A 16,798-nucleotide genomic window follows, 5' to 3' on the forward strand; every position below is an offset into this window, starting at 1 on the left:
TACAAAAACACACAAAACAATGAGAAGAGTACACAAATCTTCTTCTTCTTCTTCTTCACAGATCACGTACTTCTCTAATTTCCAGAAGGTTTACACGGTCGGTTACGCTACCTCCTTCATCTCTCTCATCACGGCCATTTTCGTCTTCACTGCGTTCAGGTTTGATCGATGATTATTGATGAAAGATTAACGCCAACAGATCAAAGTCAAACCAAAGCTTGAGTAAAACATTGTTTCCTGTTCAGGAAGTTCCACTGCACCAGGAACTACATCCACATCAACCTGTTCATCTCCTTCATCCTGAGAGCCAGCGCCGTCTTCGTCAAAGACGTCGTGCTCTTCACTGACGAAAACCTGGACCACTGCTTTGTGTCCACGGTGAGTGGCACGTCTTATTGTGGCGGGACTCACTTCCTGCTTCGCTTCATTATGTTACATCACCGGCTCATTCAGCTCCATTAGCGTAGTTGTCCATTACTTAGCGTATATTTGTTGACGTTATGCATGTGTTTACATTTGCTGGTGTAGTTATTTATTACTTCACGTAATTTCGTTGACATTTTGCATGTTTTTGCTGTCTTGTCGCTAGTGTAGTTTTCTATTACCTCGCGTAATTTGTTGTTGTTTTGTTTTTGTTGTCGCTATAGTGTCATTTTCTGTTATTTCACATAATTTTGTCGATAATTTGTGTTTTTGCGGTTGCCGGTTTAGTTTTTTGTTACTTCATGTAATTTCTGCAACATTTTGTGTGTTTTTCCTGTCGTCAGTGGAGTTGTCCGTTACTTTACGTAATTTCTTTGACATTTTGCAGTTTTTGTCATCGCTAGCGTAGTATTCCATTACTTTGCATAATATCGTCGACATTTCATGTGTTTTTGTTGTCGCTAGTGTAATTTTCCATGACTTAATGTAATTCTATCAACATAGTGTGTCTATTTGCTGTCGTAAAGGAGTTTCCCGTTACTTTGCGTAATTTCATCGACATTTTGCTTATTTTTGTTATCGTATTGTATGCAATCATGCATCGTATTCAATCAGACTAAACGAAAGATTTAGACCTATTCCCTTCCTCCTGTTGTTTTCTACGTCTGTCTTGGTCTTGTTGGAGGTGGTCCCGGGTGTGGATCTCCACCCCCTAATGAAGCTCCGCCCCCTGATGAAGCTCTGTGTGCGTTTCAGACTTCGTGTAAAGCTGCCGTGGCCTTCTTCCAGTTTAGCATCCTAGCTAACTACTTTTGGCTCCTGGTGGAGGGGATGTACCTGCAGACGCTGCTCGCCCTCGCCTTCGTCTTCCAGAAGAAATACTTCTGGTGGTACATCCTGGTCGGCTGGGGTGGGCGTCGCCTTCTTTTTCTTCTCCTGTTCGTCGTTGTGTCTGCCTTTGATTAGTTGTCCTTCTTGGTGTTTTTTGTTTTGATGGAATTGATGTGTTGACCTGTTCAGGTCTGCCCACAACAATTATCACTGCCTGGATCCTCACACGGAGCTTCTACGACGACAGAGGGTGAGCAGCACTTCTACAAACTAGTATTTGGTAAATAGTAAATTGTGATCACAAACTAGTATTACGTGGCCACAGTTAAACTTTTTTTTTACCATGTCATGTCTGGGGCTCTGTAAGGTGATGGAAAGAGAACGTTGCAGATGTTTTCCCTCATCTCGGGATCTTTGCATTCCACATAATGCAGATTTTTTTATGACCCACTTTGGGGTCACAGCCCTCCAGTTGAGAATCAGTTTCCACAGTTTTTTGCTCTCACGGTGTGGATGTGAGTGTGTGTGTTATTGCAGATGATGATCTCATTACTTCCAGGTGCTGGGATGACACAGATGTGGCCTTCATCTGGTGGATCATAAAAGGTCCAATAACGGCGTCTCTGCTGGTGAGTACACAGCGTGCACCACGGGAACCGTTGGGCAATATGACGACTCTCCATCTCCCGCCGCTTCACGCCACTGAAACGTTGCGATGGGAGTTGATTCATTTCCGACAATGAGTGTCAGCAGACGATACTAATCAGAACACTTCCTCATGTCTCTGCTGGTGAGCGTGTGCTGGTGCTGATTAGAGACAACATTAGCCTCCTGCTCCCCCACATACATCTATGTTTATGTTTTCATCCTGTTGCTCTGCAGTCGCCTGTGAAAACTCATATCTGTGCTCATCGATTCCTGGAATAATGTTACAATAACATTGGTGATGCAATGATGTGGATTTGTTCAAAATCACTGATATTATATATATATTAAAAAATAACATTTCTCCTTGAATGTTTTATATTTTAAACAAACCAAAAAATGTAAAAAATAATAATTTTCCTGTCCTTTGTCACAGACGTATAAAGAATAGATCTGTTCCTGTTCCTTGTCACAGATGTACAGAATAGATCTGTTAAAAAATAATCTGTTACAGACGTATAAACGATAGATCAGGGGGTCACAGGGTGAAGGGGCGGGGCTTTAATATCACTCATGTCTCTGTGTCGTAGGTGAACTTCATTATCTTCCTCAACGTGATCCGTATCCTGGTGGAGAAGCTCAGATCTCCTGGTGTCGGAGGCAACGACACCAGTCACTTTACGTAAGAGCAGAGGACGTGCAACAGATACGTGCACGGATACGTGCACAGATACGTGCACGGATACGTGCTCACTGGGTGTCTCTCTCTCTCTGTGCAGACGTCTAGCTCGCTCTACCCTGCTGCTCATCCCTCTCTTTGGGATGCACTACATGCTGTTTGCCTTCCTGCCTGAGGACACGGGGGTGGAGGCTCGTATCTTTATAGAGCTGGGTCTGGGGTCCTTTCAGGTGAACACAAAAAACACACACTTTGGACCCACAAACACACAATAAGTCCTTTTTTTATCTAATAGTTGTTTTTTTTGAAGGGATTTGTTGTGGCTCTGCTCTACTGCTTCCTAAACGGGGAGGTGAGTAAATAAGAGTTACACATCCTTCAAATGTAACAATAGCAGAACAGATAAATACTCAGATATAAACTATATGGCAGTGGTTTTCAACCTTTTTTAGGCTGCGACCCCCCAAAATAAAGGTTCCAGAGAGTGGGGACCCCCACTGTAGCTGAAGGTGGTTGAACACAGACATGAACATTGAAGAACAGTCATGTGGAGACAGGACCATCTATAAGGGGGAATAAAGGGGAGAGATTTTTGGGGTCCATCCATAAGGTCAGCAAAAGTAAGGCCAGTAATGAACTTTTAGGAAGTGCATTCTTAATGTTTACTCCCTCATTTAGTTTCACAGATTGTTTTTCTTGATGAAAAGTATAACAACTTCATTCTGTTGGCGTTACAGGTTTAGATTATGTAAAGTATTAGCTGTTTATTAAATAAAGTATGTGAGGTCTGCAGATAGAGGTTGATTTAGAACAGGGGTTCTCAACTGGTCTCACCCTGGGACCCACATTTTGGCACGGTCATTAAATTGTGACTCACCTTCTTTTTCTTTTTTTTCGGAATTTGACCAACAAAACTTAGAATTTAAAAAATAGCTTATATATAAACAATTTTTTAAACATAAATCCATATATTTTTCTGTGCTTGTCAAAAGAAAAGTGTCTTTCAAAATAAAAGACAAGTCCATTATGAGACGTTAAGTATTTTATTTTTGCTGTTTCCGACCCACCCTGTACAGGTCCGCGACCCACTTTTGGGTCTCAACCACCAGTTGAGAATCACTGACTTAGAACACACCTGCACGTCCTGCTGTAGGTGCTTGATATAGGAAATACTGCAGTAGATTGACTTAGATGGTCTATTCTCACACACAAACACTGGCGCTAGCGCACACACACCAACACACGTGCACGCTCAAACAAACACTTGTGCTCACACACACAAACACGCCCTCAAACATCTGTGCTCAGTGCGCACACACACTAGCATCATGGCTAGTTAGCAGAGAGGCTAACGACACGTTTGGTTTCTTCCAAACGTCTGAGAACTTGTGTCTAACTCTCCACCTCCGCTCTGCATCCAACCAAACATAGACATGGCTCCTCCTCTTTTTGACACAAGTTCTTCTGTGTTATCATGTTCTACTAGTTCTGCAGCTTCACAGGCTTCTTATCCATTTACACCATAACCATGGTAACCAGAGCGAGGTAACCAGGCAGCCTCACCTCCGTCAGTCTGCCCCAGGGCAGCTGTGGCTACAATCGTAGCTTACCACCACTAAGTGTGGAGTGAGAGAATGATCCCTTAATTCTGTAAAGCGACTTTGAGTGTCTATGAGCGCTATATAAAATTGATGCATTATTATATATATATATCCACGTCCTGATCAGGAGATAACGTCCTATTCTGAAACCACGTGATTGGGCCCGAATTCCGATCACGTGATTGGATCAGGACATCCTTAAGTAAAACTACACAAAATTTCAACAAAAATACACAAAATGACTCTGGAAAATACCAAAGAACAACCGAAGTACACAAAACAACAACACAAATACACAACTATAAAAATTACAAAACACAAAGAAATTGACAAAAACACAAAATAATAACAAAATACATAAAATGACTCAAGAATTACGCAAAACAATTCCAAAAACACACAACAAAACAACATAAATCTTCTTCTTCTACAAATTCTTCTTTTTCAAATTCTCCTCCTTCTTCTTCTGTGGTGGCGTGCAGGTCCAGGCTGAGCTGAAGAAGAGAGTGTGGAAGTGGCAGACTCAGAGCTACCTGCGCTACAGTCGACGGCGTCGTACCATGTTCACAGAGAGCTGCACCGTCACCCAGATCTCCGTCCTGGACCGTTCCAGTCCCAAAGACCTGCTGGTGTCTGAGGCACCAGTCAGCGTTCAACTCATCTCACTCCCAAAAACAAGTCCAGCGTCTGAGGGCGGGGCCTTAGTGCCTAAGGGCGGGGCTTCGACTCCTGAGCCTGAGCAGGAAGTGAAGCACACTGAAGGCCTGAGTGTGGGACTTTGAAGGTACTACGTTTGTTAATGATGTGAGACTTTCAGCTGATTTATCCTCCCTGCTAGCACAGGGGTCGGCAACCTGCGGCTCTGGAGCCACATCAGACCCTTTAGCAACAACATAGGACCTTTAGCGCCTTAGCAACAGAGAGAGTAGGGCCACTCTTAAAGGGATCTTCCACAGTTTTTACAAATGTGTCCTAAAGTCTTTGAAATGTCCTTATGAGTCAATCTGTGTCGAACAAAAATCATTATTGTGTACCATATTTATTTTATTACATTTTAAAAATGGGACTACTTTACAGTTTTAGAGCCTGTGTTCCTCCATCTTGAAATCTTTCTGTAAACAAAACAGGTTTACATTGACATTTTTAACTTTTCCTGATGATTTTGAACAACCAAAAGCAGCACAAGCTGTCATTTTGACTGAAAAAGCCACTAAATGATCGAAAAAGCTACTAAATGCTAAATCCTTCACAAACAATGGGTCATGTGATTTCAAGTTGCAGGAACACAGGCTCTAAAATAATAAAGTAGTCCAATTTTTAAAAGTTAATAAAACAAATATGGTGCAAAATCTTCTAATAAGTACATATTAAAGGTTTTAGGCCACATTTGTAAAAAAAAAAAAAAAAAAAGTGGAGGATCCCTTTAACGTTGTTGACAGAAGCTGCGTTTGTCACAGCGAGAGAAACACTCAGTGAAACATCAGTAAAATTGTGGACGAGTGTTTCGGGAGGTGTTTAGAATCAGCTGGTGCCTCATTCTAACTGGTGACTGGGTTGGAGTGTGAGCTTATTGCGTGCAGATGTCAGACATCAGTTTCACCAAAATTACCCACGGCGTGAACAACCACGACGTCTCTCTACACTCCACTCACAGTGTTTACAAGTTAACTGGTTATTTTGTTTCTGAGCTGCAACGAAAGAAAGAAAAAGGTTTGAAGAAAAGGGTGTCTTTTATTTTGATGAGTGTCCTCAGGATTTTATTTTGAAAAAAATAGCACTTCCACTTGTGTCCACACATCACTCCTGCACATGTTTAAAGAGAGTTCTTACAAATTGTATTAATTTATTCACATTAGTTTTGTGAGTCTCATGTTTTGTGGTGGGCGGGGCTAGAATGGCTCTTGTGATGTCGAAGGTTGCCGACCCCTGCACTCCAACATTTCTCATTGTGTTACTTTTCTGTCAGTGGATGAAAAAAGGTGAATCATCAGTTAATAAAGATCAGATTATTCCCGTGATGTTTACTGAGCGTCTCATCATGTGATGCTCGCTGTGAGCCAACGACCTACGCCGACCTCTGTCATGGTAACGTGGTCTACAGTGACTCTGCATGCAAACAAGTTGCACAGTGCACTCGCACATCTGGAGCACTCCACTGTAAAAGCTTGTGTTTTACCTGCTCTTTAAAAAAAAACACAAACAGTCCCCGACTTACAGAGGAACACGTTAGAGGTGGGCGTGGCTAAGCTGCTCGCAAACCTGAAGGAAAATCCTGTTTACTGAAAAATAGGAACTATTTATTGTTACAAGTTACTGAACAAGGTTCTCGCCAGTGCTGTTGAGCGTAGGGGCAACTACGCTGCAATTTTAATCCCCTACGCCAGACAAAGGCAACTGGTGGCCCGGGGTCCACGTGACCCTATGTCTATATTTGTGCGGCCCCCCAAAACTAATCCTCAGAAATTGTATTCCAAAAAGTTGGAAGGAATATAAACATAGTACACAAAATGACAACAAAGACAGACACAACAACCCCTTAAACAAACTAAATGACTGAAAACACAAAAAACGATTACACACACATTACAGAATAGCTCCAAAGACACACAAACTGTCAACAAAATTACACAAAATGGAAGGAAAATACAGAAAGTGACCCCAAAAATGCACAAATCAACATCAATGCACAAGAACAAAATAAATAACAATAACACATAAAATGAATACAGACTGACAAAACAACAAAACCACAAAGACAAACAAAAGACAACCCCCCTGTATTAATGCTGAAAATCTCAGATATGTCATTATTCTAAATGCTAACATAAATGTTGATAATGTGTCCCTCAGATCAGATACAAACACATTTGCTGTGATAAAGTTGCCCATCCCTGCCCTACGCTGTTTTTCAACCAGGGTTTGAAGCTTTTCTGTTGTTTTTTCCTTTTTTAATCACCTACATCATAAGAATTGTTGCACACTTAGAGTTTCAACATCTCTGTTGTTTTAACTCTCTTTTTAAAACTGCATAACCCAGAAACACATACACATGTGGACAAAACTGTTGGTACCCTTCAGTTAACGAAAGAAAAACACACAATGCTCACTGAAATAACTTGAAACTGACAAAAGTAATTTACTGAAAATTAACTGATGGAAATCAGTCATTGCTTTTGAATTGTGGTTCAACAGAATTACTTTAAAAAACAAAATAATGAAACTGGCCCGGACAAAAAATGATGGCACCCCTAGAAAAAATAAAAATGATTTGACCATATGGACATGTTAAACTGAGGTGTGTTTTTGTGTTTCTTACGCCCCGCCCCTTCCTTTTTAATGTCAGACTAGGAGAAATAAGCAATAGTTGTCCAAAAATTGGGTTGACAAATATTGTATAATAGTCAGCCATCTGTGAGTAAAACTGTGACAGTCAAAACTGTCTAGAAAATACAAAAAAACACTAAGAAATAGAGCTGTGACGATTTGTTTTAACAACGATTCGATTTGAATCACGATTCTTTGTTGCCGATTCCATTCATGGGTGATTTTGGTTCATTTGGAACGATTCCATCAAAAACGATTCAGTGACTTTTTATCCAAAAAAATGTGTAACTTGGGAGTGAAATAAATACCTGAATACATTTAAAGGGTCTTACAACACAGAGAACATTGCTCTGTTTCAAATTTTCTCAATTTGTGACGTCACAAGTTGAATCGAGAAAGAAAATACCGGCTTGGCCCCAACTGTCCGTACGAAATCAACAGATGGAGGAAATGTAAGTATTTTAAAATACCTTTGTGTTTCTTTTGACGTGAAGGACAGCAACCGTTAGCTTATTCGTGTTAGCGCCGTAAGCTATTGTTATGCTTAGAAACCTGTTCTATTGCCATGGAAGCGCAAAGATGACCCTGAGCTGAACTCGTTTCTGCACACCCCGCGGACGAGAGGGGCGGGGGGAGGGGGAGGTTTTTGCAACTCCAGGGACACACCCCCCAAAACAGAGCTGCTTTTTATAGGGTCATTAACTTCCCCTGTTGCTTGATTCATGTTATGTTTTGACCAAACATCAGCACAGATATGTCATTTAGACCATTTAGAACTGTTTTAAAAAGTGAAAAATTTTCATATGTCCCCTTTAATATCAAATATATTAACACTTCAGTTTAAATTAACAAGATGGTAACTTTTCTGCTCTCATTGTCAATACTTATAACTTAATATGTATAAAAATACATATTAAGTTTACCTGACTTTTCTGATTGTTTTTATACATCAAAATAATACATTATTATTATTTAAAAAATGAAGTGCAACCAACATCTGTTTAGGTTAAATGATAGTTATCAAGAGACTTCTGCAGAGCTAATGCTAACAAGCTAACGCTGCATGTTTTGCTGCTGCTAATAGTGGCTGTAACATCTTTATTAATAAAATAGCTTTTAAAACACATCCATTTAAAGTCTGCTGTACTTAAATCACATGAGTTATTTACTTGTATCGATACAATCGATTGATTAACTTTAAAAACAATTTTAAATTGATTATTGTCATCAGGAAGGACAACTAGCGGAGTACAGATCGATGTAGTTGAATCGTATAAAAATTAATCGTTTCGTCAATGTAATGGATCAATCGTTACACCCTTAATAGAAGAACTAAGAAACACTGCCACCTAGTGGTGTGGAGGTTTGTGAGTCAGGGACTGTTTGGAGATGAACTGTGGTTAAATGTGAGCAGATGTTTGTGGCCTTGTGTTTGTAAAGTTAAATATTTTATAAAGTTTCTATTCACATGTTTACAGAGTGTTTTTATCCTGGTGTACATTCATGTAAAAGTGTGAAAAACCTGTAAATACGCAGATGTTTTATAGCGTTAGCGCCGCTCACAGCTTTTGTTCCCGTGTGTTAAACAGAAGTGAAGCTTTTGCTCTCCAGTGCCTTCCTCGGTTTGTACGCTGACCCTCAACAGGAAGTTCACGTCATGTTCAATATATATGTTGGTGTGAAGAAAAACGTCTTTTACTGCATAAAAACAAAGCTCATTTCACTCATTTCTGGATAAAAAAACGGAGACGATAAAAAGTCATTTTCTGCAGCTTTTTTTTCAACTTATGAGATTTTGATGAGTCATTGTTAGCCAATGTCAACATTTCAGTGCAATTAAATAATGCCTTTGTTGTAATATCGCAGATTATGTCAGTAAATAACTGTGTAATTAAATTCTAATAGTTGTTTGGAAACATGATGAAATAAAAAAAAATTGTGTTGATTTTTTTTCTTTGAAAAACTTAAAACAATCCTTAAAAAAATTTAAAATGATTCAGTAAAATTACAAAAAATGTAAAATACATAATTTTTTTGGGATAAATTATTATTATTATTACCATTATTAACAATAATTATATTAATAATAATTTATTAACATTTTACAAAAATATTTTAATTAATTAATTATTATTATTATTATTAGCAATAATAATAAAAACATTTATTAATGATTATTAAATGTTTTCATAAGAGTAATTATATTATTATTATGATAAATAGAAAAACCAAAAAATCCCCATCAAAATAAAAGCTCTAAATGATTTTGTTTTTATGACTTTTTTGCACAGGATTCGTTAAAAACATGTCTGTCAGCTACTTTAGGGTCTAAACCCTCCAGCTGAAAACTACTGGTAGAATTCCATGTAATAATGACTACATGATGTGGAGTTTGATGTTTTGTGTGTAACTAATGTGTAATTGTTTCTAATATCAATAAAAACAAACATCACAGGTTCCTAAACGCGACCCAAACCGAGGAAAACATTCAGTTACAATAAACAGTTCAGAAAACAAACATTTTTTTTCTCTCATCTTCACTTTTTTCACACTGAATTAAATTTTACCGACAGAATTTCTTTTCTCCTTCAAAATTCCAGAATTTTTATTTGTTTTTCTCACGAAGAATTTTTTTTTTTTTTCATGCAAAATTTGTTTCTCGAACAAAATCAGTTTCTTAACCATAATTATTTTTGTTGTTGTTTCTCATGCAGAACTTGTTTCGTGTGTACAGTGTTAATATATTTCTCACACATATTTGTGGCACAAATATAACACCATACATGCAGTTCCATCAGCAGTGGGATGAGGGCCTCCTTTACTCAAAGGGGAATTAGATCCCCTTCAAAATAAAAGGACAATATTTTTCCTCACTTTTTTATATACATAAACTATGAGCACGTTGGTGGAATCATTGACAAGCACTTGAGCAGCCTGGCTTTAAATCATGTATCCAACTCGTGGCCCGGGGGCCAAATCCAGCCCTTTGGAGCATCTAATTTTGCCCGCAGGAGAAAGTAAAAGTGACAGAGAACAATATTTGCAGGTGCTCAGTTTTCTTGGTGCTTTTATCACATGATTGGAGTATTTATTAATGTTAAATAGTGGGGGGGAAACTCAAAATCCTTACAAAATCCTTAAATGTTCCTCAAAATTTGACATATTTTCCTTAATTAAATAGAAATTAGTTATAAAATCTAGAAAATTTAGAGTGAAGATCCTGTTGAGACTGATATCTATCACTTATTGCTTGGATCTTTTCAGTTTCTTACATATTTTGTATTTTATGTAAACGTCGAAGTGTAAACTAGGGCCTGATAATGTTGAAATTGCTCATTTTCTCACATAAAATCTGTGGCCCACTTGAGATCAAACCGCTCTATATTTGGCCCCTGAACTAAAATGAGTTTCAGAATCAGAATCAGAATTCCTTTATTGATCCCAGGGGGAAATTTCTTTTGTAACAGCCACAGAACACATCACAAATAAAATAATAAAAACGTTAACAAAGACAAAAGAAAGAATAAACAATAAATAAGTGCATACTTAAGTAATTAAGTAAAATACTGTTTGACACCTCTGCTTTAAATAAGTTGCACATGAGGGGTTTTATATTTTCATATATTCATAAAGTCGCAGAAACGATGCACAAATGCACGTTTTGATGAAAAACACACAGGAGTGCTGAAAACTTTTATTATGGTTTATTGTTTTCCTAATGTACAAACACACACACACACACACACACACACACACACACACAAGCACACACATTATAAAGTAATAAAGAAGGAGCAGCTCAAAGCAGAGAGCTGGAGGTCAGCAATACATTCACACATCAAAGAGCAAAGAAGAGCTGCTGAAATGAACCGTTTTCACATGCTGAACTATATATATATATATATATATATATATATATATATATATATATATATATATATATATATATATATACTATATATACGACTCACACACTTCTCCTCATGTCTGCTAAAGCTGAACATTCACAGGAAAAGTGTCCAATGGAATATTAAACTATGGGTTTTCTGTTTCAGAATGTTTTTCAATTCTCAGAAGCTAAAAATCACCTGTGAAAGTTTTCTTTTGTCTGAAAAATGAAAATCTATGAACTTTAAAAGTTCTTCTAAAAGCACATGAAACCAGTCAGATGTACAGTATGTGAGTAGAAAAAGCTACAGAATGTTCTCATAATGTTTCATATTTTTCTTATATTTCTTACCCTGTGTGGTGGCGCCCCCTGTTGGTTTGAAATGGATCTGCACTGATTTTTAATCCACTTTTATCCTCGTTTAAGTTTAAAAACGTTTAAACAACTTAAAGAAAACGTCCATATTTAACAGCGTTTCAAAGACCATGACAATAAATAAACGTTTCACCGACCATTGGCGGAATCCATTGATGAACTTGTAGTTGTGTTTGTTTGAATGACTGAGCTTCTCACAGGTGATCAATCTCAGTGATCAATACTGATCACGTGATCAGTAGCCTGTTTCCTCCTACAGGTGCACTCTGGGAAGTGGAGTTATGATACATTTCTGAGATTCAGCTCAACAATTGGTGGTGGTGAAATTGTGGGAAGATTTAGAATTTTTTTTTCTAAAATAAAAGAGACAAAAAGCAGTCAAGCATTAGGAGAGCTCTTCTTCTCTGCTTGACAACTGTTTTTATCCTCTTTACGTAAACAAAAGAAGGTTACATCGACATCTTTAACTTTTCCTGATTATTTAGAGCAGCGGTGTCAAATATAGACCAGTTTGATCTGGAGTAGGTTGCAGACTTTAGGAGGAAAAAAAACAACAATTTTAACATAAATTGTGCCCTAGTTTTCAATATCAGATCAATTCACATTAAACATTCTTGATTTTGTTACCAATTTATGGTGTAATTTAGAGGACCTTTGTGGAATTGTTTGTGATAAATTGCAAGATTTGTAGAAAAATGGAGAGTTCATATCAGTTTGCAAATAAAAATCACTGCATTCATGTGATATGAACAAAGTTGTAGTTTTATTAAATCAGTGAATTTGAGATATCTACAACTGCATTATTTAGTAATTTACACAATAATTAATTTTCACCGTCTCCTGCGGGCCACATTGGATGCTCTAAAGCACCTGATTTGGCCCCCGGGCCTTGAGTTTGACACAGGGGATTTAGAGCAACCAAAAGCAGCACAAGTTGGCATTTTGACTGAAAAAATTGATTACTTCAGCCACTCGAGCGTGTCAGCGCATCTATTATTTTTCAGGTCACAACTGTTTTTATCCTCTTTCTGTCAAAAAAAGATGTTTACATCAACATCTTCAACTTTTCCTGATTATTTAGAGCAACCAAGGGCAGCACAAGTTGTAATTTTGACTGAAAAAGCTGCTAAATGATCTAAAAAGCTACTAAATGATCTAAAAAGCTGCTAAATGATCTAAAAAGTTGCTAAATGATCTAAAAAGCTACTAAATGATCTAAAAAGCTGCTAAATGATCTAAAAAGCTACTAAATGATCTAAAAAGCTGATAAATGATCTAAAAAGCTACTAAATGATCTAAAAATCAGGCTGGATGTTTCACTCCAATAGAAAACAATGGGATGTTTACAGGCAGTGGGGCCATGTGACATCATCAATCATGTGATTTCTAAAACTGTAAACTAGTCCCATTTTCAAAAGTTAATAAAAACAAATATGGTGCATAATAATGTGTTTTGTTAGACATAGATCTACAAATAAGGACATTTAGAAGGTTTTGCAAACATTTGTAAAAACGGAGGATCCCTTTAAAGAAACATAGGAACTAATGGTCAGTATATCTTCACTGACTTTTATTTTAAAATCTGAACTAAATTATTAGACTCTGTTTTAATCAATGACCTCTTTTGGAAACAGAAAACCCATAGTTTTCTTTATGTCGGGCATGACAAACTTTAGGTTTCCCAAAAACCATGTTTAGAAAGCTGGACGGTGTGATATGAAAAAGACTAAATGTGCATGCAGCGGTTCATTCAACCTGCACAACTGGAGGCTAATATTGTAGAAAACTGTGGCAAACCGTTTTAACATTTAATGAGTAGCAGTACTTGTAGATGTCCATAATTCAATTTCAACATGTGTTGTAATTCCATGTCCACATATCCACAATGTGCAATTCTATCACAATCAGAAATAACGTTATTTATCCCCGAGGGGTAATTAGAAAGGCAATTCTAATTATTGATATCTACAATTCTATTCTCACGAGTTACACTACTAATTTTATATATCAACAATTTAATTCTCACTAGTGGAAATGGCCATTGTAGAAATCTGAAACTTTATTACAACTAGTCCAAATGTCTCATTGACTTCCATTCAAATTTAAATTCAGATATCGACAATTCAATTTCAACATGCTACAATTCCAAGGCCACATATCCACAATGTAATTTAGACTAATTGCAAGTGTAATTGTTGATATCAACAATTCTATTCCCACTGACTGTAGATATCTACATTTGTTGTTATATTTCAGATATCATAAATTGAATTGTAGATATTAGTCATTTAAATCTGACTGGTCAGAATTAAATTAAATATATATGTAACATGTCAAAATTGATTCCCAGATACAGTATCTACTATTAACATTTCAACATGTCGAAATTGAATTTCTTCTCGTGAAAGCTAAAATTGCAACTATTTATACTGACTAAATGTTAAAATAGTTTGCCGTAAGCAAACATGATCACAGTAAAGATATCAAAGTATACAAAGCATGAGAATCACAGATTTTCACAGAAAAGTCCATCCATGAGGTTTACCAGCTGCGTTCTCTCAGTCCGTGCTCCACAATGTTTGACATCAACGTAGTACTGGCTTTAAAACCTAAGGCTCAACACACAACAACAGGTCAGATTGTCTTTATGTTTCATTAATGATTGTACAGCCCTTCCTCCCTGTTCCACACAGCGCCCCCTGGTGTCCGATGTTGCAACTGCACTGGTTTTTATGACAGGTTACAGAAACCAGTCAGTCCTTGTGTTCTTAGTTTGTCTCTATGATGTCCACAGATTTAGATTCACACACAGCAGCTGAAGGAAAAACGACTTTATTTATCCCCAATAATAAGTTGATGTAGAAAAGCTGTGAGGACGGTCACGATGTGGTTTTTTCAGAACGATGATTCAAACAGAACTGTACAGGGTTTTCTTGACCATTACATTACCAGTGTTTGGTACCTGAACCGCTTACGATGTGGTTTCATTCCTGGACCATTGTAGATGTGGTTTGGTACTTGGACTGCTCATAGGATTTGGTTTGGTACCTTGATCATCCAGGGTTTGGTACCCAAACAGTTTATGACGTGGTTTATTTCCTGGAACATTATGGTTTTCATATACCTGGTACCCCCCAAACCATGGTTTGGTCCCGTGATGGCCAAGGCTTTGATACCTGGGCTGATTAACTGATGTTTCATTGCTGGACCATTACAGAAGTTGTTCAGTACCTTCAGGTATCTGGACTCTCCAGGGTCGGGTACCTGAATCCTCAGGATATCATTGGTTTCCTGAAGCGTTTATGATGTTGTTTGGTATCGGAATTGTTGGGGGGGTTGGTATCTGGCTTGTTAACAATGTCATTTTAATCCTTGACAGTTTACGATGTTGTCCGGTACCATGATCGTCCAAGGGTTGGTATCTGGACCGTCCAGGCTTTTATGATGTGGTTTATTTCCTGGAATATTAAGGATTTTATGTACCTGGACCCCCCAGGGTTTGGTCCCGTGATGTCAAGGGTTTGGTACCTGAGGTTATTTTATTGCTGGACCATTGTAGATGCGGTTTGGTACTTGGACTGCTTAGGATGTGGTTTATATCCTAGAACATCATGGATTTTCCTCAGGGTTTGGTCCCGTGATGGCCAAGGTTAGATGTTTCATTCCAGAACCACTACAGAAGTTGTTTGGTACCTTCAGGTACCACAAAAAGCTAATTAATGATGTATTAAACTTTTTATTGCAACTTAATAATTGTTGTTTTTTCTTGTAAAAATCGAAAATGGATGAAAAAACTTTTTTTTCTACTTGTGTTTCATGTGTGTACACTGTGTTAAAGCAGTGGACCAAAATCGAATAAAAATATACAGTACAGTCACAAAAATTAAAAATTAACCCGAGCATTGCAAGACAAAACAGTTTTTGGGGTAAAATGTGAAGATAAAAACCAAAAAAAGAGAGGATGAGATACTTTTTACATGAACTGAAGTCTAAACCTCTTGTTTTTTGTCGTGCTTTAAAGGCACTGAGAGGACGGTTTGACCTTAAAGAAACTCTGCAGTGACATCCACAGATAAACAACAGAAAGATTATTGCAAAAAACCCAAGTTTGTCTTTGGAACGAAAGGATTCAGAGGAAAAGAGTGAAGAAGAAATGCTGAGATGTTTGTGAAGATCTCTAGAATCTCTGTCCAAAAACAAAACCTTCAAAACAATAATTTTCATGCAAAAGCAGTTCAACCAGAGACTCTTTGGTCTCGTGCTGAAACTCATTGACATTTTCTGTACTAACGGCTGTTTACAACAACATAACGTGTCTTCTTCTTTTTCTTCTTCCTCAAAGGAATCAAATCCAGCTTCAAACCCTGCTTATATTTCTAATCTTTAAATCTTATTTTTTTGGTATTTTACTGTAAGAAAGTTCTGCATTTCTAGCTCTCAGATGTTGGTGAATCATCTCAACTTTACCAAAAAAAAACACAGAGTTTACGGTTCATTGAATGAGTTCTCATGAACTAAACATTAGTAACGCTGCACTTTGGTCTCTGATTGAACAAACCAGCATTGCCACATCGAGCCACAGATTCACCTCATTTAATGAAATCAAAGGTTCAAATTCTAAGAAAATGTAGATTTCTAAATGCTGCATGTGTCAAAAATGCCCCATACTACATTTCCCATAATGCAACACAAACTCATTTTTTGACCCAAGTCTCTGTGTTCCATGTCTGCATATGAGCAGCAAGGTGAAGTCGAGATGACTCTAAAGCACGTGTGTCAAACTCAAGGAGCATTGGTTACGAAGTCATCCACCCTGTTTCCATTTTTGCAACTCAGTGTTTTGGACTTTAGTTCACTGGAAATAAGACTTCTAAAAGGGAAGTCCTTTATCTTGCTAAGGTCGTCTGAGGTTAAACCTTCCGATTGAAAGCAGACAAGAGACGAATTAACACGACAGTGAGCAGAGTCGTCCTCATCCAGTTGGATTGATGAACGTTTCCAGTTTGAATAAAAATTGAGAGGAAATCCCAC

The 16,798-nt window shown here is 37.6% G+C and overlaps 1 protein-coding gene across 1 annotated transcript in view; it reads left to right on the forward strand.

The window, feature by feature from the left end:
- Positions 1-5,518, forward strand: part of ghrhrb (growth hormone releasing hormone receptor b) — a 39,711-nt gene extending 34,193 nt beyond the window's left edge. Inside the window, exons 5-13 of the mRNA XM_028443674.1 lie at positions 62-159; positions 246-378; positions 1,180-1,333; positions 1,444-1,504; positions 1,814-1,883; positions 2,490-2,581; positions 2,679-2,808; positions 2,889-2,930; positions 4,662-5,518. Coding sequence (XP_028299475.1) covers positions 62-159; positions 246-378; positions 1,180-1,333; positions 1,444-1,504; positions 1,814-1,883; positions 2,490-2,581; positions 2,679-2,808; positions 2,889-2,930; positions 4,662-4,961 — 1,080 coding nt within the window. The 3' untranslated portion in view covers positions 4,962-5,518. The remainder of the gene's footprint in view (positions 1-61; positions 160-245; positions 379-1,179; positions 1,334-1,443; positions 1,505-1,813; positions 1,884-2,489; positions 2,582-2,678; positions 2,809-2,888; positions 2,931-4,661) is intronic.
- The last annotated feature ends 11,280 nt before the right edge of the window (positions 5,519-16,798 follow it).

This window comes from Gouania willdenowi, chromosome 4 (assembly GCF_900634775.1).
Source record: "Gouania willdenowi chromosome 4, fGouWil2.1, whole genome shotgun sequence".
Taxonomy (NCBI): Eukaryota; Metazoa; Chordata; class Actinopteri; order Blenniiformes; family Gobiesocidae; genus Gouania; species Gouania willdenowi.